The sequence below is a fragment of the Capra hircus genome, chromosome 4 (genome assembly GCF_001704415.2).
Source record: "Capra hircus breed San Clemente chromosome 4, ASM170441v1, whole genome shotgun sequence".
In the NCBI taxonomy this organism is placed as follows: Eukaryota; Metazoa; Chordata; class Mammalia; order Artiodactyla; family Bovidae; genus Capra; species Capra hircus.
In genome coordinates this window covers 49105567-49132630 of record NC_030811.1, presented here as the reverse complement: position 1 = coordinate 49132630, position 27064 = coordinate 49105567, and the positions used below count along the sequence as shown (strand labels likewise).

The 27064-nt window shown below is 41.7% G+C and overlaps 1 protein-coding gene across 1 annotated transcript in view; it reads left to right on the top strand.

Annotated features, from left to right (window-relative positions):
* DFNA5 (DFNA5, deafness associated tumor suppressor) overlaps positions 1–27064 on the top strand; it is a 79631-nt gene that overhangs the window by 14797 nt on the left and 37770 nt on the right. Inside the window, exons 2-3 of the mRNA XM_018047072.1 lie at positions 1377–1606; positions 6372–6564. Coding sequence (XP_017902561.1) covers positions 1396–1606; positions 6372–6564 — 404 coding nt within the window. The 5' untranslated portion in view covers positions 1377–1395. The remainder of the gene's footprint in view (positions 1–1376; positions 1607–6371; positions 6565–27064) is intronic.

Sequence of the window (27064 nt, the reverse complement as noted above, 5' to 3'; positions counted from 1 at the left end):
ACATATTTGTGTATTTTGCCTATGTACAGCTATGTGAAGTTTATGTGTTGTGAATTGTTTATAACTTTTGTCCATGTGTCTCCTACCGTTTTTTAACCCTTGATGTACTTTGCAAAAGTGTTTTTTATATGTTAAGTATTCTAGTTTTTTGAATTATAAGCATTTTCTCAGTTTGCTATTTGTCTTTCTAAAGGCCTTTCTCATCCTACAACTGTACAAATATTTGTTTGTCTTTTTACTTTTATGGTTTCACTTTTCCTTAAAAACCCTCTAATCCACTGAGAATTTGCTCTTGTGTGTGGCATGAGATGGGTCTTCCCACGTGGTGCTGGTTGGTAAAGAACCTGCCTGCCAGCACAGGAGTTGCAAGAGACTCGGGTTTGATCCCTGGATTTGGAAGATCCCCTGGAGGAGGAAATGGCAACCCATTTTAATATTCTTGCATGGAGAATCCCATGGACAGAGAAGCCTGGTGGGCTACAGTCTGGGAGGTCACAGAGTCGGACGTGACTGAAGTGACTTAGCATGCATGCATGGCATGAGATAGGGATATGACTTTATTATGTTTTTTCCAAATGTTTAGCCAGTTGTTCTAACAGTTTATTGAAAACTGTAGACATCTTCCAGTGAATATAGTACATTTATATCTTCCAATGTGTCTTTCTTTTTTTCCCCTCCAGCTGAAGAGTGACTGGGCTTTTCATTTCTGGGTTTAAAAGTAATAGCTAGTCATTTTACATTTATGGATAAGGGAAATCACACAATGTAAAGAAAAAGCACATTCAACCCTTCAAAGAAGTAGTCATAAGTAAGATGCAAATTTGGGTAGTGGGTATGCTGTTCAACAGATATTCCCAGGTCTCTGCCTTCCAAATACTTGGTATTTCGTGACCATTATGATTGGCTGAGGCCATGTGCCTAGTTCTTACAGATTGTGAGTGAATGTGATATGTGTCAGTTTTGGGCTAGAGCATTTAATTCCTGATGTGAGACTTTTCTAGAACCTTACTTCCTGTTGGCTGATGACTGATGATGTTCAAGAGGGTGTCTGCCTGTTTAGCCTGAATCCCTGAGTGACTGCAAGGAGCAATGCCTCCTGTTCTGTATGTGTAGTGTGAGCACTAAATATACCTTTCTGATGATAAGCCACTGAGATTTGGAGGCATAACCTAGCCTATCCTGATTTATACTCATATCCTCTTTTAGTATTTCAATTTTTTTTTTAGACATCACCTGAACTCAAACTAGAGGCTTCTCTAAGGAGAAGATATTCTTTCATGAATACTGATTGGTACTAGGAAGAAATAAGGTAATTTCAGGAAAACATTATTGAATAATAACTTCCTATATATATATATATATATATTTTTTTTCAGGTAATCTGGAGTTCTCAAAATGTTTGCCAAAGCAACATGGAATTTTCTTAAGGAAGTTGATGCTGGAGGTAACCTGATCGCAGTATCAAACTTGAATGACTCGGATAAATTACAGCTTCTAAGTCTGGTGACCAAAAAAAAGAGATACTGGTGCTGGCAGAGACCCAAGTACCAATTTTTATCTGTCACTCTTGGAGATGTACTCACAGAAGACCAGTTTCTGAGTCCAGGTATGCTGCTTTGGTTATATTTACAATTAGTTCCAGATCAGGAGATGATTCTTCTTTTAGACACACGTTGTCTTATTTTCTTGTTGTTGTAGTCACTCAGTCATGTCTGACTCTTTGTGACTCCATGGACTGTAGCCCACCGGGCTCCTCTGTCCATGGGATTCTCCAGACAAGAGTACTGGAGTGGGTTGTCATTTCCTTCTCCAGGGGATCTTCCCCACCCAGGGACTGAACCCACGTCTCCTGCATTGCAGGCAGATTCTTTACCAATGAGCGACTGGGGAAGCTACATGTCGTCTTGAGTGATTATAAAGCCATATGTTATAATCAGTTCTCTTGACTCTTTGCTTACGGTTTTAGAGACGTATCCGTTCTGTTTTCTTTTTTATTCTGTTTTTGCTGTGCGGGGCCTTTTTTGCAGTGCACAGGCTTCTCACTGCAGTGGCTTCTCTTGTTGTAGAGCATGGGCTCTAGGTTGCACAAGCTTCAGTAGTTGTGGCATACAGGCTTAATTGCTCTGAGGTGTGTGGAATCTTCTCAGACCAGGAATAAAACACGTGCCTTCTGTATTGGCAGGCAGATTCCTACCCACTGTTCTTTCCACCAGAGGAGTTCCAGTATTGCAATTTTTGGTGTAAAAGTACAACATGCCTACTTGTAGATGTTGTGGCTCCTCAGTATAAGTGGACTGAAGTTCTACCGCTCCTAGTTTGGTTTAATATTGAGGTTGATGATGCCCCGTATCCATCAGGAGAGTGTGAAAGATTTTATTAGTCACATAATGAAGCTTTTCTGGGGAGAACATGGTAGATTCCCAAGGCTGGTCCAAAAATAACTAGAGAGAAGGGGGAAAAGATGGGCTTAGTTGTCCTAGTGAAGAGGAGATATGGCAAGGGCTCTGTATGGGTGGGGCTCACAAGGTTCAGTTTGCTGCTGGTGCCAATGGAGAGAGTACCTGAAGTTTCTCACCCGATTGCCCAGATGTGTAACAGAAAGGAAGGGAGATAGTGAGCTTTAAATATCAGACATCAAAAAAACTCCTCATTATTACGGGTAAGTATTTATAAAATATAGAAAGGCAAGAAAACAAGTCAATAAAAATTCCTCCATCAAGTGTTCATTTCCATTATATTGTATCTTTTTTATCTCTGCATCTAATTTTTGAAAAATAACATTGGAAACATACTACATGTAATTTTAATATACTCCTCATCTATTTTTTTATTCAGCCTTATATATTTAGATTTCTTAGTATGGTTTAAATATTTCTTAGTACTGTTTTCAATAAGCAGTGTGTATGCACCCTAATTTGCTTAACCAGTCCAGTTTAGTGCTTTGTATATAGGGTTGCAATGAATATTTTTGTTGTTGTTTTTCCTTTAAACAATTGTTTTAGCATAGATTCTTTTTTTATTAAAATTTTTGTTTTTCTTGAGATATAGTTGATTTACAGTATTCTATTAGTTTCAGGTGTATAACATAATGATTCAAAACTTTTATAAATTATATTCCATTTCTAGTCATTATAAAATATTGGCTATATTCCCTATGCTGTATAGTATATTGTTGTAGCTTATTTATTTTATACATAGCAGTTTGTACCTCTTAATTCTCTACCCCCATTTTACCCCTCCCTGCTTCTCTCTCCCCTCTGGTAACCATTAGTTTGTATCTGTGAATCTGTTTCTTTTTTATTATATTCACTGTTTGTTTTATTTTTTAGATGCCACCTATAAGTGATAACATACAGTGTTTATCTTTCTCTGATTTATTTCATTTGGCAAAATACCCTCCAACTCCACCCGTGTTGTTGCAAATGGCAAAATTTCATTCTTTTTTTATGGTTGAGTTTTATTCCATTGTATATGTATGTGTGTGTATATATGCCACATTTTCCTTATATATTCTTCTATTGATGGACACCTATGTTGCTTCCATATCTTGGCAATTGTAAATAATGCTGCTGTGAACATTGGGGTAGCACAGATTCTTAAATATGCAATTACTGGACCAGAAGTTGGGAGCTTTTCAAAGACTTTTAGTACTCATCCCTACACAACTTGATGAAATATAGTGATGTATCAGCTCTTAGTTATTGAACTAAACGATGTTCAAGTCTTCTTTTAGCTTTAAAGTTCTTTAATTTTGTAATTGCATTTTTCTTTAAAGGGTAAAAGTGACAGAGGAGATAATTTGAGTTGACAAATAATCTCTAAACTTTCTTCCAGACCAGCATTCTAGCCAGTGCTTTCTTCAGCCAGGCCCATTATCAGAGCTGTCAAGCAATGGGCAAGTGAATTGATAATGATTTATGTCATGTTTTCCCTCTGGATATTGGGTAGATCATTTATTGAATGGTATAACAACTAGCTATGAGGAAAGGCAAGAGAAAAAAAAAATCACAGAGCAGCCCATGAACTGCTGAGTAATTGGAATGCACCACTCTGTGCTGCTGGCCTCTTCGTGGTGTCCAGAGAGCTCCTGTTAGATAGGTCAGGGCAGTGGCAGTCCCTGAGATGAGCAAGTCCCACGTATGTTCATCAGCTGAGGCCGGAGCTCACCTCTGCGTCTGTGTCTTGTGGGTGTTAGGGCTGTGATGAGAGGTGCCCTTTTCTTTGTCTGCTGAGCAGGTTTGAAATGCCTCACCTTTGTCATCCTTGCCCCTGGCTGGGGTGTTGTGTTGTGTTCCGAGGTGTGGAGGTTAGAGGATAGTGACTTGATTGTCCCAGTGACAGCCTGTTGTCTTCCTCACTTTTCCCTTCCACCTGCAGCAGTGGATGACTCAGTGCAGATATGTGCACAGATGCCATCTATTTCAGAACATGTCTGTGTCTCTCATGGCATTTTGGAATACACAGACAGTCCTGATTATCCTCGGCTGCTGTGGGGTCCAGTCCTGGGGTCAGAGTTTCCAGGAGTGGTAATAAGCCTGATGGGGACCAGAACTGGGAGCTGAAGGTAGAGTTTCTATCTGTGTAGCACTTTGTACAGCCCAGGACAGTCCAGTTTATTGGGAAATGTTGTTGCTCTGGCCTAAACCCAGTGGATAAATTGAGCACCTGCTGTGTGCCAGGCTCTGTATTACATGGTTTAGAGACACCAGCTTCCAGCAGAATCCATCAGGTAGGTATTATTAACTATCTCCAATTTGCATATGACAAACCTGAGGTTCAGGGAGATGGATGATACCCAGGTCTCCCAACTAGGAATATTACAGTAGTGATCAAATCTTGAGCTCTTAACAGCTGCTCTATGTTGCTTTCCAAATCAATTCCCAGCATGTTTGTATTCTCAAGATGTAAATAGGAAAAGGCTTTGATTTGGACATTTTCCTAAACCTCTTATTATTTTTGGTGGAGATAGTTGTTTACTTTGTAAATTTCACAGATAATGAGTGGTGATTAATTCTCATTAACCCTGGCTGAGGAATGGGTTTTCTTGACTGGAGTGATAGAAGTATAGGTGTTGGGGGTGGTGCCTGGGTTTAAAGAAGCCTTTCAGACTCCCAGTAGATTTGAATCCATTATGAAGTGTCACCAGGAGCCCACGAGAGCCTTGGGTCAGGGAAATGAAAAGGACCAGTATCAAGTTCCTAAGAGACCCTCACTGTAGCCTTCTTTGAATGATGGTGACTGAGACTGTTTTTATGGTAGTATTTCAGTCAGTTCAGCTCAGTCTCTCAGTCGGTTCCGACTCTTTGCGAACCCATGAATCGCAGCACGCCAGGCTTCCCTGTCCATCACCAACTCCTGGAGTTCACTCAACTCATGTCCGTCAAGTCGGTGATGCCATCCAGCCATCTCATCCTCTGTCGTTTGGTTCAATTAAAAATAAGGACAGGAGACATATAGAGACATGAGAAGGCTAAGATCCTCAGACATGTTTACCTTGGTGTTCAGATTAAAAAAAAAAAAAGGCAGATCCTAAAGGCAATCTGGTATGACCTGATGAGGAACGTGGCAATTCCTAGGGGAGCTAATTGAAGCTGGTACACCAGCTGAGAGGTGGCATCATTCTTTATTGTCTGGGAAGCCAGGAAGGAAGAATGGAGAGTCTGGAGCTTTCGTACTCCAGGATGGAAGCAGGGAGGAAGGGCGTGCTCACTGACTTTATCAGAAACATGGAGATAAGGAATTGCTTGATAAATTGAATGACTGGGTAGAGGTCAGATGTAAACAGCTAAATATGGGGAGAACTGTTTGAATGGAGATGGTAATGACAGCCAGGGGAGTGTTCTTCAAGGCCATGAGGGGGAAGGGAAAATGCCCAGGGACAGGTTCAGGCAGCTGATCTGCCAGATACTGGGTCAGGCAGGCCACGCCCTGGGTGGGCAGGTGAGCAGAATGCCAGGCTGCTGTTTTTTTTCTGCTTAGGTGTCATCCTCATCCAGTCCCTTCATCCTCAAAGCACACATTTAAAATATCCTATTTACTTACCTGGGTAGCAGTTAAACAGATGTTTACTTTAAAATTATTTGTGGAACTCTAAAGATACTTTTGGTGCACATGTCTATATGTGTGTATATTGGACTTGAAGGATGAAAAAACAAAAAAGTACTCAGTAGAGTCCTTGGCCACCAGTACACACTACACTCTCAGTCAGCATCCAGGTTCTTTTGTCTGTACAGCGTGGCCACCGGCTCTCCGTTCTGAGTGCAGACCTCGTGTTTCCCACGGGTTTCCGCAGGATTGGAAAGCTAGGTGACCTGAGGCACAGAGTTGGCCACTTTGTCATCAGATTCCTCTGCATGTCTTATTCACTGCAGTGGTCGTGGAGTCGGACTTTGTGAAGTACGAGGGCAAGTTTGAAAACCACGTGAGTGGGACCCTGGAGACAGCCCTGGGGAAGGTCAAGCTGAATATTGGTGGCAAAGGCCTCGTGGAGAGTCAGTCCTCCTTTGGAAGCCTGAGGAAGCAGGAGGTGGACTTGCAGCAGCTCATCGGAGATGCCCAGGAGAGGTAATGGGAGTTCTGCTCGGCATGCTGACTTTGACGCGCCTCTGGTTTAAGTTTTTAAAGAGTTACTTATTTACTTTTGACTGTGCTGGATCTTCGTGGCTGTGCGCGGGCTTTCTCCAGTTGCGGTGAGTGGGGTACTCTCTGGTTGCAGCGTGCTGGGTTCTCGTTGCGGTGGCTTCTCTAGTTGTGGAACATGAGCTCTAGGTGCGTCGCTCAGTAGTTGTGGAGCATGGGCTTAGTTGCCCTGTGACATATGGGATCTTCCTGGACCAGCGATCAAACCCATGCCCCCTGCAGTGGCAGGTGGACCACCAGGGAAGCCCCATGTCTCTCATTGGTGGGTCATTCCGTGGGGACTTCTCTGGTGGTCCAGTGGCTAAGACTGCAGGCATCCAATGCAGGGGCCGTAGGGGAACTAAGATCCCATACGTGTGGCCGACAAAAAGGCCATTTGTTGCTGGGAGCCAGCGTGAGGAATTCCACCCGTGACAAGGTCATGCGGCAAGAGCTCTGATGGCAAGGCTAATCAGACCTCAGGTTTTCCCCCTGGAATTTCCTGAGCATCCACCCCCCAAAATAAGAATTTCCTCTCTTCTGACATTCTCTGGAAAAAGTCAGTTCAGGGCTTTAGTCTTCTGCATTTGAAAGAGTATTTCAATCCAAAAACCCCTCTGATGGCTTTCTAGCCTGCCTGCAGGACTCGTACAGCTGCCCTTGTGATTGTTTGAGGCCTCCTGACTGCAGGAAGCTTAAAACATCCTAGGAATGTAGGGGCTTCCGAAGAGTCAAAATCATTAGAATAGGACTGATTTAAAGTTTCATTTGTTGAGCCAATACTTGCTGCCAAATTTTCTTATCCTTTATTTTTAGATATAGTTGGTATATAGAAAAACAAGTAGTAGACCTGGTATTAGCAACATTAGATCTTTGAGTTAAGTACCTTCTTTGTTATAACCCACTGCACCTTTGTTCTATAGAGATGTAACTTTAATGCTTTAAGGAAATGCAGATTAAAGAAAAACACTTAGGGGGAAACGAAATTAACATTCATTGAGGAAGAGAGCCAAAAAGTGTTAACAAGCCTCTTGGCCAGAAGATAAAGTAAATCACCTGAGACCTTTTGTATACAAAAAGATATACAGAAAGTCTGGGCTGCAAACGCTACATAATTTTGTATTACTCATTGATCTCTATGTATAATCGAAAGTATAAAAGGTCTTGAAGGACAATAGAAGGAGAGCCAGTCGCTGGACTGGTTTCCCCGGTGTCTCCTCTTTACTCTAATTTCAGGCTGAATTCCCATCTGGGACGCGGAGGCTCACTATGTCTACTTACTTGTCCCGGCTTTTAAGATCCCTAAGAGAGAGAGCCCAAGGCGGGGCACTCTCCTATGTTCAAACAGGCGCCGGCAGCCTAACGTAGATGGTGCAAGCTCCTTGTCTGGAACTTTATTGGTTTTCCATGTAACCCAAGTTAATAAGCCTCTTCTCTCCACTTAATCTTCCTACTACACTATTTCTTCCTAATCTAATCTTATATTAATAAATAAATAAGTTTTCCTCGCTGACTCTGTCTACGCTTTGAATTCCCTGGATCCACCGGGGCTGGACCCCGGCAAGTGGCACCCGGAACAGGCTATTCGAAGGTAGGTTCCTCGGAGCAGAAGCTCCCCCCGGAGCACTCTGTTGCTCCACCCGGAGTGATATAATCACTCCCCCCCCCGCCCCCCCCCCCCCCCCCCCCCCCCCCCCCGCCTCCGCGAGTACTTTCGGTTACTCCCCCAGTGTTAAGTGTTCGGGAGGGATAGGACCCCACTCAGGGTGCCGCGGACCCCCCTGTAGGATAGACAGGGTGCGTAGGAGTGGGAAGTGTTGAAGGGTTTAAGAGAAACCTGGTTCTCTAGAGGTTGAAAGAAACCTGCTTTCTTCGGGTTAAAAACCCCCCTTGTCTAAGGTAAAACCTTTTTGTCAAGGCAGGCTTTTCTATAAATCTTAATTTTCTGACATGGGTAACAGTGAGTCAAAAGAATGACAACTCTTTATAGAAGTAATTTAGCAACTGTTAAACAAAAGATAAATTAAAGATAAAAAGGCTAGTGTTACAAAGAGCAATATCCTTGGTTTCCAGAAAAGGGATTTTAGATACTTGGGTGAAGCTAGGAAAACAGCTAAAAACTTATTATATTTTGCATGGGCCTGTAAATGCTTTTGCTCTGTGGAATATGATTACAAATGTTCTGGACCCCCGTCATGAGGCTGTTAGATAGACTATGGGAGAGGCTATAGCGGTGGATGGTAGTAGGTCTCCACCTTCTATGCAGATCATATTTTCTGCCATTGGCAAAGAAAATAAGGGAGACTGTACTCTTCTGCAGAGGAAGGAGAGTGCTTACAGGACGCAGCGGCCGAGTGCCCTGGAGAGCCCCCTCCCCCTCTACACAAACCAAACCTTTAAAAAGTTATCTTATTTAAGGCGACCACTGCAACCTCTGCTTGCGCCTCCCCAGGGCTTAAGAACTCCCCACTTTATATCCAAAGCCTCCCAGAACATTGTTTAAGGTCGAAAAGGATAGGGAGAATATTTTTGAGCAAAAGCTTTTAAAACGGAGCCTGCTCCTTGCAGAAAACCCCCTCAGGGGGGGCCTCACCCAAGCAAAAAAAAAAAGAAAAAGAGAAAAGGAAGAGAAAAAGAGAAATAAAAAGAAAAATATTCGTAATAAAAAGGATTTTACAAATGCAAAATGTTTCTCTTGAGGCCAAATAGAACATTTTTGCCAGCAATGTCCTGCTAAACAGAGACAAATCAGCAAACATTACTGAATGCCCATCCCTGAGATGTGATGAGCAGTTCATCCATTAGTCTGGACTTTCACTGTTCTTAGCCCGAGAGGGGACACTTGGGAAACACTTTAAAAGGATGTTACTTCAGGCAAATGTGTACTTGTAAAGAATCATATGATTTATAAAATACCAACAGTGAGACCGCTCTGTTCTACATTTCGGAATATTACGATCAGAAGTGGGAAAACCACACTCCTCTTTCTGGCTCTTTATGATTTTCTGATTAGGGAAAGAAGAAAGTAGGTGAGGTACTTCAGGGGAAGAGCTGGTTTTTAACTCTGAAATCTTGAAGACAATTCCACATTGTTTAGATTTCAGTAAATACAATTTATTCCAGTAAAACTGAAACCTGTAACTCGGATTGGGACTTGAACCCGGCCAAAACCCATAATGTTGCAACTGAGATCACACACCTGTTTTTAGGACTTAATGAAGGTCAGGTTCTTGGTGTCTCATCACAAAGAATTCAGTGAGAGAAAGTGAAAGGTAAGAAGTGAATTTGGAGAGAAATACACTCCACAGACAGTGTGGGCCATCGCAGGCAAAAGCTGTGTCAAAATATGGTGTGGTTAGCCTTTATGAGCTGCGTAATTTCATGGGCTAGTAAGTGGGAGATTATTCCAGCTGCTTTGGGGAAGTGGCAGAGATTTCTAAGAGTTGGGCCATAGCCCTCTTTTTGGTCTTTGGTTGGCCTTGGGTCTGTCATGGTGCCTGTGGATGTCACTTTGCCAGCTTGATGTGTTAGAATGAGTGTACACTGAGGCTGAAGGTCTAGTGGAAGTCGACTAGTCCACCATTTTGGACCCACTTGGTTCTAATCAGTTAATGTCGTGTCTTCTGGCTATGTCATTTTTTCAAAGGTTGTACCCTGCTCTCTTCCCTCCTGTTTCAAAATGATTTGTTGATATTTAGGCACTAATTTGTGTCTGACTCTTTGCAACCCCATGGTCTGCAGCACGCCAGGCCTGTCCGTCCGTTGCTGTCTCCTAGAGATTGCCCAAGTTCATGTCCGTTGAATTGGTGATGCCATCCAACCATTTCATCCTCTGCCACCCTCTTCTCCTTTTGCCTTCAACTGTCCCAGCATCAGGGTCTTTTCCAGCGAGTTGGCTTTTCGCATCAGGGGCCAAAGTATTGGAGCTTCAGCTTTAGCATCAGTCCTTCCAATGAATATTCAGGGTTGATTTCTTTTAGGATTGACTGGTTTGATCTCCTTGCTGTCCAAGGGACTCTCAAGAGTCTTTTCCAGCACCACAATTCAACAGTATCAGGTTTTCAGCACTGAACCTTCTTTATGGTCCAACTCTCACATCTGTTTCAAAATGATAATACATTATTGTTTTTACCTTGTGTTTCTTCAACATTCCTCAAGTAACTGCTGAATGAAAGCCTACTACATACTGTTCTTCATCTTGGGGATTCTGAAGTGAACAAAACCCCAGCATTTCTGCCCTTTATTCTGGGGAGAGAGAGACACAACATGTAACTAAGTGATATATATAGTACATTGATGGGGCTCACCAGAATGGAGAAAAATTTAGCAGAGAAGGGAGATAGAGGATGCCAGGAATGGGGGTTATGACTTGAAAAAGTGGCCAAAGAAGGCATCCTGGGGAAATTGGCATCAGAGAAAAGCCTTGAAGTTGGGGATGGGAGTGAGTGTAAAGGTATCTTGGGTAAGAAAGTTGTAGGCAGAGGTGGTGTGGCTGGAGCTGAGGAATCTGGGCAGGAGCAGGTGAGGTCAGAGTGGCCTGGTAGGACCTTGCAGGCCACTGAAAAAACTTGTAACTCTCGCTCAGAACTTCCCTTGTGGCTCAACGGTAAAGAATTGCCTGCAATGTGGGAGACCTGGGTTTGGTCCCTGGGTCAGCAAGTCCCATGGAGAAAGGAACAGATACCCGCTCCAGTGTTCTGGCCTAGAGAATTCCACGGACAGAGGACCTGGCGGCTGGCAGTCCACAGGGTTGCAAAGGGTTGGACGCGACCGAGCAACTTTCACTTTTCTTTTCCTGGGTGAGGTAGGAAGACACTGGACGACTTTGAGAAGAGAAGTGACAGGATCTAACGTATGTTTTAGGAGGATCATTCTGGCAGCTGAAGAGAGACTGAATGGGCAGATGCCAAGGAGTCCTACTGAGAGGTTATTGCAATAGTCCTGATAAGAGATATTTCTAATTGAGCGGTTATTATAGTAATCCTGATGGGAGATGATATATCCATTTGTACAGAAACATATGTGCATTTTCTTATGTAGTTTATCACCCTTTTTAAAACAGAAAATGCCAACCCAAATATATTGAAAAAATTTACTCGTGTAGGGGTAGCTTATCTCTTTTCCAGTGTTTTTAGGATTATATGAAATATGTTTGCTCATTGAATAAAATACTGTTTAAAAATCAATAAAAATTGCCATAAAACTCATGTATCAATCATTTGGTGGGCAGAATTTGTACAGATAATGAGGATGCTTGAGCAACTGAGGTCTTCAGAACCTCTTCACCTTTCCACTAAGCTCTGATGTTTAATGGAGTTGAAGGACAGTGGTTGTTATTTGACTATTGCCTCATGGCACTTTCTAGAACTCCAGGACTCCACTGAGTTAGGACTCAGGGGCAGGAATTCCCTTTCTCAAAGAACTCTAAGCTCTCTCTGGTGACATGAGGTGGAAGGGACAGCAACCTCTTTCTCTGATAGTCATGACCTTAATTATCTTTTCTCTACTGATTTTCTTCTTTGGTAAAGAGGCATTTTCCGTCTCTACTGCAATACCTACTGGGGGCATACTAGAAAAATATTTTCTGTTTATCTGAAAATGAAATTTAACTTGGGGTCTTATATTTTTATTTGCTAAGTCTGGCAAATAAGGAGGAAGAGGGGCAGAAGAGCTGGTGGTCCCTGTCTTTAGTCAGCCCGCTATAGTGTGTTTCTATTTCAGTCTTGTTATTTCTGTTTGAAGATCCAGTTTGGCATGCTTATAATCACATTTCCCGATATAGGTTTCTCGCTCATCGTGATTCAGGTGTAGAAGATTGTGCCAATAGGAAGCATATGGGGGAGAAGTCAGTGAGTAGAGATGGGAGAAAATATTCTCAGAAAAAGAGGCTAAGACCAGAAGTTGTAAGTGGGGAGACAGGGAGAGAGGGAGGGGGAAGTATCTGCTGACCAGCTACTGTGTGCTGGGCACTTTATGGGCATCATCTCCTTTCCTCTACACAGCCGTCTCCTTTTAGGCCTGAGGATCTAAGGCTCAGGGAGGAGAAGTGACTTGTTCTCAGTCCCAGAGCTCCATTTGGGTGCTGCAGCTGGGATTCATCCCAGGATTTTCTGACTCCAAAACTCCTGTTCTTTCCTCTGTATCATTCCTGAAGTGACTCTGAAGCAAAGGAGTTGACTGAGATAAAAGTAGTTAAAATTGTAACAGAAGATGGAAAGGCAGAGGTGTGAACCCAGGTCCCCAGTGAGGGTACCTAGGGGGTGCAGTGTTCCAGGCACCTATGAACAGCTGGTCCACCCACCTGGAGGTGCCCACACGAAGGCATGAGATCATCTTGGGAGAGTTTAGACATTCTTTGTACAGGTGATGGGGAAGCAATGGCCTGGAGAAGGGAAGGGGCAACACTGGGAATACATTTAAAGTCTAGAGATGGAAAATGTGTCTTATCACAGAGTCACCTCTTCCTTGTTCTGTTGCTAAGAGGTAAAGTTGAGCTACAGGGAGAGGAAAGACGAGGACTTGACCATAGGATGGAGATCATGTCAACATAACATTCTTGTTACTTCATGTTGGAATAATAAATTCTTATCTACATAGTCTGCCTGTCTTTGGACTCCCACAGCATCATCATGTTGATAAGACTGGCTGTTTGATACATGCACGGCCTTGGGAGTGGTGATTAGTAATGCTTAAGTACTGTATGTTCTTGAGGGTTCATTTGCAGTCATTTTTATTTCAGGTCATTTAGATAAGTTGTCATCTGTGTACGAGTTATTTTAGTCCTCGGAATTCAGAGTATTTGTTTTATTGTCTGTGAGATGTGTGCATCTCAAAAACAAGCTTCATCTAGCATTAAAAAAAAACCCAGGTACACACATATATAACAGTTATCCAGCATTGTTGGGCATAAAGGCTATCCCTAGGACCACAGGACTTACTTTCCAGATGTTGGAGATGACCCCTTTGAATGAGAGCTCTAGTTTATTGTAAAACATTTTTGATGGAAAACAGTGTAATACCTTTCCATAATGACTCAGCTTCATGTTTTATTCTCAAGACCGAGTATTATTTATTCTATGATAAACTCATTAGTCTTTCTTCCTTGTCGTCTATTGTTAGCTGCTATTTATGGATGCTTTAAGTATAATTGCCACACCCATTCCATCTCTGCCACTAATCTCCTAGTGTTTGAAGAAGTTTACTCCTGGTAAATAACTTCTGCAGACCCTGAAGTCAGGGTCACTTCTGGCCCTGGCCTCGGTTTCTCCAACTGTAGGTGGACTAGCCGGACTAGAGGTTCTTTAAGAGCTTTCTGTGGCCTAAATGTAGAAGGGAGTGGACTTGAGTGCACACATCAGTTCCTTCTTGCATTCGGAGCCTTGGTTCCAGCTGATTTACAGAGATGGTGCCATATTGTGCTTTCCTGACTGTTTTGGGTTTAAGGAGGGGTGGCTATAACTGTACAGTCACATCCACTCTCACTCTTTGGTGTATTGTAAAGCAAATTTTGTTTAAAAAAAATTACATTTTTCCATGAATACATACTAATTAGAAGTTTGGTTCTTCATTAAGCATCCCAACTTGTAAACTATATGAAATTAATATATCATGCAAGCAATGTGTATGGCAGTGATAAACCTTCATAATTATATAAAGACTTTAAAAATTATATCCAAATAGCCTTTTTATATCTGAATACAAATTCCACAAGTTTTACACACAAGTGTAGCGGTAGTGTTAGTCGCTCAGTCGTGTCCGACTCTTTGTGACGCCATGGGCTGTGTAGCCCGCCAGGCTCCTCTGTCCATGGGGTTCTCCAGGTGAGAATACTGGAGTGGATTGCCATTCCCTTTGCCAGAGCATCTCCCCGACCCAGGGATGGAACCCAGGTCTCCTGCATTGCAGGCAGGTTCTTTACTGTCTGTGCTACAGGGAATTTAAATTCTACTATTTATTATGGCCTACGCATGACCTCTAAAGCTACTGTGATAGCTGTCCTGAGTGCAATTGCAATGATATTTCAAAAGATGCTGCTGCAATTTATGCCAGAGAGTGTTCTGCCTATGTTGTCATCTAAGAGTTTTATAGTACTTGGCCTTACATTTAGGTCAGTTTATTTTTGTGTATAGTGTTAGGGTATGTTCTAATTTCATTTTTTATGTGTAGCTGTGCAGTTTTCCCAGCACCACTTACTGAAGAGACTGTCATTTCTTCATTGACTGTTCTTGCCTCTTTATCATAGATTAGTTGACCATAGGTGTGTGGGTTTATCTCTGGACTTTGTATGCTGTTCCATAGATCTGTATTTCTGTTTTATGTGCCAGTACTATAGTATTTTGATGACTGTAGCTTTGTAGTCAAGTCTGAAGTCAGGGAGCCAGATTCCTCTGGCTCTGTTTTTCTTTCTCAAGATTGCTTTGGCTATTTGGGATCTTTTGTGTCTCCATTCAGATTTTAAAAAATTTTGTTCTAGTTCTGTGAAAAATGCCATTGGTAATTTGATAGGGATTCATTGAATATGTAGATAGCCTTGGATATTATAGTTGTTTTGAAAATATTGTTTCTTCCAATCCAGGAACAGCATATATCTTTCCATCTGTTTGTGTCATAATTCGATTTCTTTCATCAGCATCTTTTAGTTTTCTGAGTACAAGTCTTTTGTGTCCGTAGGTAGGTTTATTCCTATGTATTTTATTCTTTTTGATGTGATGGTGAATGTGTTTCCTTAATTTCTTTTTCTGACCTTTTGGTGTTAGTGATAGAAATACAGCAGATTTCAATATATTAATTCTGTATCCTGCAACTTTACCAAGTTCAGTGATGAGCTCTAGTAGTTTTTTGGTAGTGTTTTAGGATTTTCTGTGCATAGTATTATGTCATCTGCAGACAGTGAGCTTTACTTCTTTTCCAACTTGGATTCCTGTTATTTCTTGTTCTTCTCTGATTGCTAGGACTTCCGAAACTATATTGAGTGAAAGTGGTGAGAGTAGACATCCTTGTCTTGTTCTTGATCTTGGAGGAAATGCCTGAAGTGTTTCACCATTGAGAATGATGTTAGCTGCGGGTTTGTCCTAAATGTTCTTTATTATTTTGAATTAGCTTCCCTCCATGCCCACTTTCTGGAGGGTCTTCTAGAATCATAAATGGGTTTGAATTTTGTCAGAAGCTTTTTCTGCATCTATTGAGATGATCGTGTGTTTTTTAAAAATTTATATTTAGTTGCTTTACAGTATTGTGTTTGTTTCTGCCAAATGTCAACAGGAATCATTGTTGGTACACACATGTCCCCTCCCACTTGAACCTCCCTCCCACCCCTCACCCCATCCCACCTCTCACCCCATCCCACCCCTCTAGGTTGTTCCAAAGCCCTGGTTTGAGTTCCCAGAGTCAAACATCAAATTCCCATTGGCTATCTATTTACATATGATAATGTATGTTTTCATATTACTCTCTCCATACATCCCACCCCCTCCTCCCTCCCCTGGCACTGGGTCCATAAGTCTGTTCTTTGCGTCTGTGTCTCCTTTGTTGTCTTGCAAATAATTTCATCAGTGCCATCTTTCATGAGAAACGCTGGGCTGGAGGAAGCACAAGCTGGAATCAAGATTGCCGGGAGAAATATCAATAACCTCAGATATGCAGATGACACCACCTTTATGGCAGAAAGTGAAGAGGAACTGAAAAGCCTCTTAATGAAAGTGAAAGAGGAGAGTGAAAAAGTTGCCTTAAAGCTCAGCATTTAGAAAACTAAGATCATGGCATCTGGTCCCATCACTTCATGGGAAATAGATGGGGAAACAGTGTTAGACCTTATTTTTGGGGGCTCCAAAATCATTGCAGATGGTGATTGCAGCCATGAAATTAAAAAATGCTTACTCCTTAGAAGAAAAGTTATGACCAACCTAGATAGCATATTGAGAAGCAGAGACATTCCTTTGCCAACAAAGGTCCGCCTAGTCAAGGCTATGGTTTTTCCAGTGGTCATGTATGGATGTGAAAGTTGGACTGTGAAGAAGGCTGAGCACTGAAGAATTGATGCTTTTGAACTGTGGTGTTGGAGAAGGCTCTTGAGAGTCCCTTGGACTGCAAGGAGATCCAACCAGTCCATCCTAAAGGAGACCAGTCCTGGGTGTTCATTGGAAGGACTGATGCTAAAGCTGAAACTCCAGTACTTTGGCCACCTCATGGGAAGAGTTGACTCATTGGAAAAGACCCTGATGCTGTGAGGGATTGGGGGCAGGAGGAGAAGGTGATGACAGAGGATGAGATGGCTGGATGGCATCACTGACTTGATGGACGTGGGTTTGGGTAAACTCCGGGAGTTGGTGATGGACAGGGAGGCCTGGCGTGCTGCGATTCATGGGGTCGCAAAGAGTCAGACACGACTGAGCGAACTGCACTGACATGAACTGAACTGAACTGAACCATCTTTCTAGATTCTATATATATGCGTTAGTATACAATATTCATTTTTCTCTTTCTGACTTACTTCACTCTGTGTAATAGGCTTTAGGTTCATTCACCTCATTAGAATTGACTCAAATGCATTCCTTTTTATGGCTGAGTAATATTCGGTTTTTTACATGTACCACCACTTCTTTATCTCCTGACGGACATCTAGGTTCCTTCCATGTCCTAACTATTGTAAATAGTGCTGCATTGGGGTACATGTGTCTTTTCAATTTTGGTTTCCTCAGTGTATATGCCTAGGAGTGGGATTGCTGGGTCATATGGTGGTTTTATTCCTAAATGTTTAAGGAATCTCCATACTGTCTTCCATGGTGGCTGTATCAATTTACATTCCCATCAACAGTGCAAGGGGGTTCCCTTTTCTCCACATCCTCTCCAACATTTATTGTTTGTAGACTTTTTAATGATGGCCATTCTGACCAGTGTGAGGTGATATCTCATTGTAGTTTTGATTTGTATTTCTCTAATAATGAGCAATGTTAAGCATCTTTTCATGTGTTTGTTAGCCATCTGTGTCTCTTCTTTGGAGAAATGTCTTTTTAGGTCTTTTGCCTACTTTTTGACTGGATTGTTTGTTTTTCTGGGATTGACTTGTATGACTTGAATGATTGTATATTTCAGAGATTAATCCTTTGTCAGTTGTTTCATTTGCTATTATTTTCTCATTCTGAGGTTGTCTTTTCACCTTGTTTATAGTTTTCCTTTGGTGTGCAAAAGCTTTTAAATTTAATTAGGTCTGACTTGTTTATTTTTGTTTTTATTTCCATTACTCTAGGAGGTGGGTCATAGAGGATCTTGCTGTGATTTATATCATAGAGTGCTCTGCCTATGTTTTCCTCTAAGAGTTTTATAGTTTCTGGTCCTACATTTAGGTCTTTAATCCATTTAGAGTTTATCTCTGTGTGTGGTATTTGGAAGTGCTCCTTATTTTTGACAAAGGAGGCAAGAAGGGCAAAGGGCAAAGATAGCCTCTTTAATGAGTGGTGCTGGGAAAACTGGACAGCACATGTAAAAGAATGAAATTAGGATACTTTGCAGCACCATAAACAAAAATCATATGGTTTTTATTCTTCAGTTTGTTAATATGGAATATCATATTGATTCATTTGCTTGCACTGAAGAATCCATGCATCCTTGGGATAAATCCCACTTGATCATGGTATATGATCCTTTTAATGTATGGTTGGATTTGGTTTGCTAGTATTTTAAGAATTTTTGCTTCTGTGTTCTTCAATATTGGCCTGTAATTTTCTTTTCTTTCTTTTTGTTATCTTTATTTGGCTTTGATATCAGGATGATGCTGGCCTCATAGAATGAAGCTGGGAGTGTTCCTTCCTCTACAGTTTTTTTTTTTTTTTTAAAGAATTTCAAAAGGATAAGTGTTAACTTTTCTCTAAATGTTTGATAGAATTCGTTTTGAAGCGTCTATTCTTGGACTTTTGTTTGTTGGAACTTTTAAAATCACAGTTTCAATTTCAGTACTTGTAGTTGGTCTGTTTGTATTTTCTATCTCTTCTTGTTTCAGTCTTGGGAGGTTTTGCTGTTCTCAGAATTTTCCATTTCTTCTAGGTTTTCCATTTTATTGAACTATATGTTGCTTGTAGTAGTCTCTTACGATCCTTTATATTTCTGTCGTGTCCATTATAACTTCTCCTTTTTCATTTCTAATTTTATTGATTTGAGCCCTCTTCCCCCCCCCCCCCCCCCTTGGTGAGTCTGGCTAAAGGTTTATCCATTTTCTTTCTCTCTTCAAAGAACCAGCTTTTAGTTTCATTGATCTTTTCTATTTTTCATCTCTCTATTTTATTTATTTCTGCTTTGATCTTTGGTTTCTTTCCTTCTGCTAACTTTGGTTTGTGTTTGTTCTCCTTTCTCTAGTTGCTTTAGGCGTAAGGTTAGGTTGTTTATTTGTGTTTGTTCTTGTTTCCTGAGGTAATGGACTTCTGGTCTGTTGGAAGTTTTGGTTTGTTGGAGCTCTGAGCTTCCCTCTTAGAGCTGCTTTTGCCATGCCTCATAGGTTTTGGACCATCCTGTTTTTGTTGTCATTTGTCTCTAGATATTTTTTTTAATTTCCTCTTTGATTTCTCCATTGATTAATAACATATTGTTTAGCCTCCACGTTTGTGGGGTTTTTTTTTTAAACAGCTTTTTTTACTTGTTGATTTATATTCTCGTAGTGTTATGGTCAGAAAAGAAGCTTGATATGATTTCAGTTTTGTTAAATTTTTTGGCACTTGATTTGAGGCCCAAGATGTGATCTGTTCTGGAGAATGTTCCATGTGTACTTGAGAAGAAAGTGCTGTTTTGGATGGAATGTTCTATAAATACTAATTAAGTTCATCTGGCCTATTGTGTTATTTAAGGTCTATGTTTCCTTATTGATCTTAAATCTGAATGATCAGTTCACTGGTGTAAATGGGGTGTTAAAGTCCTTCATTATTATTGTGTTACTCTTTATTTCCCCTTTTATGGCTGTTAGCATTTGGCATACATATTGACGTGCTCCTGTGTTGGGTGCATATATATTTACAATTGTTACATCCTCTTCTTGGATTAATCCCTTGATCATTATGTAGTGTCTTTCCTTGTCTCTTGTTACAGTAATTTAAAGTCTGTTTTTTTCTGAGTATTGCTACTTCAGCTTTCTTTGGATTGCCATTTAAATGGAATATATTGTCTATCTCATCTTCAGTGTTTGTGTCCTTAGATCTGAAGTGGTTCTCTTATATATAGGTCTAGTTTCTGTATACATTCATCTGGTCTATCTCTTTTGGTTGGATAATTTAGTTCATTTAAATTTAAGATAATTATCAATATGTATGTTCCTAATAGTATTTTATTAATTGCTTGGATTTATTTTTGGAGGTCTTTTTTCTTCCCTTCCTCTGTTGTTCATGTTTCTTGTGATTTGATGACTGTCTTCAGTGTTGTGTTTGGGTTGCTTTTTCATTTTGTGTATGTATCTATTGTTTTTTAGTTTGCAGTTTCCATGAGGTTTTGTTATATCTGTCTATACATATAAAAGGTTCTTGTAAGTTGCTGGTCTCTTAATTTCACATGCATTTCCCATTTCCTGCATTTGTACTCTCATCTTTTCATAGTTGCTGCTTTTGATACCATATTTGTGTGTGGATGACTTTCGACTTTTACTGTATATTTTCCTTTATTGGTGTGCTTTCCCATTTGTGATTTTATTTTTTTTTTGTTTATAGTTGTGCCCTCTCCCTTGAGAAAACTAGGGAAATTCTTTCAGCGTTTGTTCTAAAGCTGGTTTGCTGGTGCTGAATTCTCTTAGCTTTTACTTGCCTTTAAAGCTTTTGATTTCTCGGTCAAATCTGAATGAGAGCCTTCAGTTCAGTTCAGTTCAGTTCAGTTCAGTTCAGTTGCTCAGTCCTGTCTGACTCTTTGCGACCCCATGAATTGCAGCACGCCAGGCCTCCCTGTTCATCACCATCTCCCAGAGTTCACTCAGACTCACATCCATCGAGTCCGTGATGCCATCCAGCCATCTCATCCTCGGTCATCCCCTTCTCCTCCTGCCCCCAATCCCTCCCAGCATCAGAGTCTTTTCCAATGAGTCACCTCTTCCCATGAGGTGGCCAAAGTACTGGAGTTTCAGCTTTAGCATCATTCCTTCCAAAGAAATCCCAGGGTTGATCTCCTTCAGAATGGACTGGTTGGATCTCCTTGCAGTCCAAGGGACTCTCAAGAGTCTTCTCCAACACCACAGTTCAAAAGCATCAATTCTTTGGTGCTCAGCCTTCTTCACAGTCCAACTCTCACATTCATACATGACCACAGGAAAAACCATAGCCTTGACTAGACGGACCTTAGTTGGCAAAGTAATGTCTCTGCTTTTGAATATACTATCTAGGTTGGTCATAACTTTTCTTCCAAGGAGTAAGCGTCTTTTAATTTCATGGCTGCAGTCACGATCTGCAGTGATTTTGGAGCCCCCCAAAATAAAGTCTGACACTGTTTCCACTGTTTCCCCATCTGTTTCCCATGAAGTGATGTGACCGGATGCCATGATCTTCGTTTTCTGAATGTTGAGCTTTAAGCCAACTTTTTCACTCTCCTCTTTCACTTTCATTCTAAGTTCTTCCATTGCATCACATTAAATATATCATATCACTCCCTTCTGGCCTGCAGAGTTCGTGCTGAGAAATCAGCTAATGACTATATGGGAATTCCTTTTTTGTTACTTGTTGCTTTTCCTTTGCTGTTTTTAATATTTTCTCTTTGTCTTTAACTTTTGTTGACTTGATTACTGTGTGTCTTGGCATGTTTATATTGGCATGTTGTTTCTTGGGTTTATATTATGTGGGACCCTGTGCTTCCTGAATTTGAGTGACTGTTTCCTTTCCTGTGTTACAGAAGTTTTCAGCTATTATCTCTTCAAATATTTCCTTAGGTCCTCTCTCCCTCTCCTTTCTTTTGTGGAACACTGTAACGTGAATATTGGTGCATTTCATGTTTTTCCAGAAGTCTCTTAGATTGTCCTCATTTCTTTTCATTCTTTTATTTTTATTCTGTTTTGTAGCAGTGATTTCTACAGTTCTGTCTTCCAGTTCACTTATCCATTCCCCTGCCTCATTATTCTGCTACTGATTTGATCTAGCGTATTTTTCATTCATTATATTGTTCATCTCTGTTCTTTAAATCTTCTGGCTCTTTTTTTTTTTTTTTTTTGTATTGGTTTTGCCATACATCAACATGAATCTGCCACAGGTGTACACGTGTTCCCCATCCTGAACGGCCCCCTCCCACCTCCCTCCCCATACCCTCCCTCTGAGTCATCCCAGTGCACCAGCCCCAAGCATCCTGTATCATACATCAAGCCTGGACTGGTGGTTCGTTTCACATATGTTATTATATATGTTTCAGTGCCATTCTCCCAAATCATCCCACCCTCGCCCTCTCCCACAGAGTCCAAAAGACTGTTCTATACATCTGTGTCTCTTTTGCTGTCTCTCATACAGGGTCATCATTACCATCTTTCTAAATTCCATATATATATGTTAGTATGCTGTATTGGTGTTTTTCTTTCTGGCTTACTTCACTCTGTATAATCGGCTCCAGTTTCATCCACCTCATTAGAACTGATTCAGATTTATTCTTTTTAATGGCTGAGTAACACTCCATTGTGTATAGGTACCACAGCTTTCTTATCCATTCATCTGCTGATGGACATCTAGGTTGCTGGCTCTTTTTAAAAACATTTCTTGTGTCTTCTTGGTCTGTGCCTCCCTTTTTTTCCCACGATCTTGGATCATCTTTACCGTCGTTACTCTGAATTCTTTTTCGGGTGGATTGTGGTTGTCCTTCTGGGATTTTTCCTTCCTTCTTTGACGGGGACGTGTTCCTACGCTGTATCGTTTTGTCTAAGTTTCTGTAATTGTGGTTTCCGTTCTGCACTCTGCAGGGTTGTAGTTCCTGTTTCTGCTCTCTGCCCCCTGGTGGATGATGCTGGGCTCAGAGGGCTTAATGGAGAAGGAAATGGCAACCCACTCCAGTATTCTTGCCTGGAGAATCCCAGGGATGGAGGAGTCTGGTGGACTGCTCTCTATGGGGTCGCACAGAATTGGACACGACTGAAGCGACTTAGGAGCAGCAGCAGAGGGCTCAAACATGCCTTGTGTGCACCAGGACCCCATAGAGACTGAGACAGAACTGTGCTTGGGTGTCTCCTGAGGAGGTACAGATCAGCAGTGGACTGCCGCGGCGGCCGGGGCTCTGGGTACGTAGACCTGGATATGGCATAAGCCCTCTTGGAGGAGGTCACCATTAATCCCACCATAGAGCTGCCAGAACTTAAATAGGACTGGGGAAACAGAGTCTTGGAGGGCACAAACAGAATCTTGTGTGCACCAGGACCCAGGAGAAAGGAGCAGTGATCCCACAAGAGACTGACCCAGACTTGTTCATGAGTGTCCAGGAGTCTCTGGCAGAGGTGTCAGTCGGCAGTGGCCTGCTGCAGGGTTGGGGGCACTGACTGTTGCAGTGCCTGCATGGGGCCTTTTGAAGGAGGGCCCCGTTATCTTCATTACCTCTACCATAGTTTGGCCTCACGTCAAACCACAGGGAGGGAACAAAGCCCCACCCTTCAAAAGAAAATTGGATTAAAGATTTACTGAGCATGGCCCCACCCATCAGAACAAGACCCCATTTCCCCCTCAGTCAGTCTCTCCCATCAGGAAGCTTCCATAAGCCTCTTATCCTTCTCCATCAGAGGGCAGACAGACTGAAAACCACAATTACAGAAAACTAACCCATCTGATCACATGGACCACAGCCTTGTCTAACTCAGTCAAACTATGAGCCATACCGTGTAGGGCCGCCCAAGACAGACAGGTCATGATGGAGAGTTCTGACAAAGCATGGTCCACTGGAGAAGGGAATGGCAAACTACTTCAGTATTCTTGCCTTGAGAACCCCATGAACATTATGAAAGGGTGAAAAGATAGGACACTGAAAGATGAACACCCCAGGTCAGTAGGTGTCCAGTATGTTACTGGAGATCAGTGGAGAAATAACTCCAGAAAGAATGAAGAGATGGGAGAATGGCATTGAAACATGTATAATATCATATATGAAATGAATCACCAGTCCAGGTTCGATGCATGATATTGGATGCTTGGGTGGTGCCCTGGGATTACCCAGAGGGATGGTACAGGGAGGGAGGAAGGAGGGGGGTTCAGGATGGGGAACACGTGTATACCTGTGGCGGATTCATGTTGATGTATGGCAAAACAAATACAATATTGTAAAGTAATTAACCTGCAATTAAAATAAATTTATTTTTAAAAAAAAGTATGAAGAGATGGAGCCAAAACAAAACAACATCCAGTTGTGGATATGACTGGTGATGGAAGTAAAGTCTGATGCTGTAAAAAGCAATATTGCATAGGAACCTGGAATGTTAGGTCCTTGAATCAAGGCAAATTGGAAATGGTCAAACAGGAGATGGCAAGAGTGAACATCAACATTTTAGGAATCATCGAACTAAAATGGACTGGAATGGGTGAATTTAACTCAGATGACCATTATATCTACTACTGTGGGCAGGAATCCCTTAGAATAAATGGAGTAGCCATCATAGTCAACAAGAGAGTCTGAAATGCAGTACTTGGATGCAATCTCAAAAATGACAGAATGATCTCTGTTCGTTTCCAAGGCAAACCATTCAATATCAATATCATAGTAATCCAAGTCTATGCCCCTACCAGTAATGCTGAAGAAGCTGAAGTTGAATGGTTCTATGAAGACCTACAAGACTTTCTAGAACTAACATCCAAAAAAGATGTCCTTTTCATTATACGGGACTGGAATGCAAAAGTAGGAAGTCCAGAAATACCTGGAGTAACAGGCAAATTTGGACTTGGAGTACAAAATGAAGCAGGACAAAGGCTAACAGAGTTTTGCCAAGAGGACACACTGCTCACAGCAAACACCCTCTTCCAACATCACAAGAGAAGACTCTACACATGGACATCACCGGATGGTCAACACCAAAATCATATTGATTATATTCTTTGCAGCCAAAGATGGAGAAGCTCTATACAGTCAGCAAAAACAAGACTGGGAGTTGTCTGTGGCTCAGATCATGAACTCCTTATTGCCAAATTCAGACTTAAATTGAAGAAAGTAGGGAAAACCACTAGACCATTCAGGTATACCTAAATCAAATTCCTTATGATTATACAGTAGAAGTGAGAAATAGATTCAAGGAATTAGATCTGATAGATTGCTTGAAGAACTATGGACTGGGGTTCATGACATTGTACAGGAGGCAGTGATCAAGACCATCCCCAAGACAAAGAAATGGAAAAAGGCAAAATGGTTGTCTGAGGAGGCCTTACAAATAGCTGTGAAAAGAAGAGAAGTGAAAGGCAAAGGAGAAAAGGAAAGATATAAGCATCTGAATGCAGAGTTCCAAAGAATAGCAAGGAGAGATAAGAAAGCCTTCTTCAGCGATCAATGCAAAGAAATAGAGGAAAACAATAGAATGGGAAAGACTAGAGATCTCTTCAAGAAAATTAGAGATACCAAGGGAATTTTTCATGCAAAGATGCACACAGTAAATGACAGAAATGTATGGACCTAACAGAAGCAGAAGATATGAAGATGTGGCAAGAATACATAGAAGAACTATACAAAAAAGATCTGCATGACTGAGATAATCGTGATGGTGTGATCACTCAGTTAGAGCCAGACATCCTGGAATGTGAAGTCAAATGGGCCTTAGGAAGCATCACTATGAACAAAGCTAGTGGAGGTGATGGAATTCCACTGGAGCTATGTCAAATCCTGAAAGATGATGCTGTTAAAGTGCTGCACTCAATATGCCAGCAAATTTGGAAGACTCAGCAGTGGCCACAGAACTGGAAAAGGTCAGTTTCCATTCCAATCCCAAAGAAAGGCAATGCCAAAGAATGCTCAAACTACCGCACAATTGCACTCATCTCACACGCTAGTAAAGTAATGCTCAAAATTCTCCAAGCCAGGCTTCAGCAGTACATGAACTGTGAACTTCCAGATGTTCAAGCTGGTTTTAGAAAAGGCAGAGGAACCAGAGATCAAATTGCCAACATCTGCTTTATCATGGAAAAAGCAAGAGTTCCAGAAAAACATCTATTTCTGCTTTATTGACTATGCCAAAGCCTTTGACTGTGTGGATTACAACAAACTGTGGAAAATTCTGAAAGAGAGGGGAATTCCAGACCACCTGACCTGCCTCTTGAGAAACCTATATGCAGGTCGGGTAGCAAAAGTTAGAATTGGACATGGAACAACTAACTGGTTCCAAATAGGAAAAGGAGTACGTCAAGGCTGTATATTGTCACCCTGCTTGTTTAACTTATATGCAGAGTACATCATGAGAAATGCTGGGCTGGATGAAGCACAAACTAAAATCAAGATTGCTGGGAGAAATATCAATACCTCAGATATGCAGATGACACCACTCTTATGGTAGAAAGCGAAGAACTAAAAAGCTTCTTGATGGAAGTGAAAGAGGGGAGTGAAAAAGTTGGCTTAAAATTCAACATTCTGAAAACTAAGATCATGGCATCTGGTCCCATCACTTCATGGCAAATAGATGAGGAAGCAATGGAAACAGTGACAGACTTTATTTTTGGGGGGACCCCAAATCACTGCAGATGGTGACTGCAGCCATGAAATTAAAAGACACTTGCTCCTTGGAAGAAAAGTTATGACCAACCTAGACAGCATATTAAAAAGCAGAGACTTTACTTTGCCAACAAAGGTCCGTCTAGTCAAAGCTATGGTTTTTCCAGCGGTCATGTATGGATGTGAGAATTGGGCTATAAAGGAAGCCGAGCGCTGAAGAATTGATGATTTTGAACTGTGATATTGGAGAAGACTCTTGAGAGTCCCTTGGACCTCAAGGAGATCCAACCAGTCCATCCTAAAGGAAATCAATCCTGAATATTCACTGGAAGGACTGATGCTGAAGCTGAAACTCTAATACTTTGGCCACCTAATGCAAAGACCTGACTCATTTGAAAAGACCCTGATGGTGGGAAAGACTGAAGGCGGGAGGAGCAGGGGATGACAGAGGATGAGATGGTTGGATGGCATAACTGACTCAATGGACATGAGTTTGAGTAAACTTCAGGATTGGTGATGGACAGGGAGGCCTGGTGTGAAACAGTTTGTGGGGTTGCAAGGAGTAGGACAGGACTGAGTGACTGAATTGAGAACTGAGAGGCTTGTGCATGTGGGAGGAACTGTTTCCTGCCCACTGATGGATGGAGGTGGGTCTTGTCCCTCTGGTGGGCAAGGGTAATTCAAGGGGTCTGTTGACTCTGCAGCTGTGGGCTCAGGAAGGGTTTGCATAGCCTGTCTAGTAATGGTTTGGACTGTGTTCTTCCCCTCTTGGTTGGTTGGCCTGAGAGGTTTCAGGAGTGGAGGCTGTTGATTGGGGCCTGGTCTTGGTGAGCAAATGGTGGCC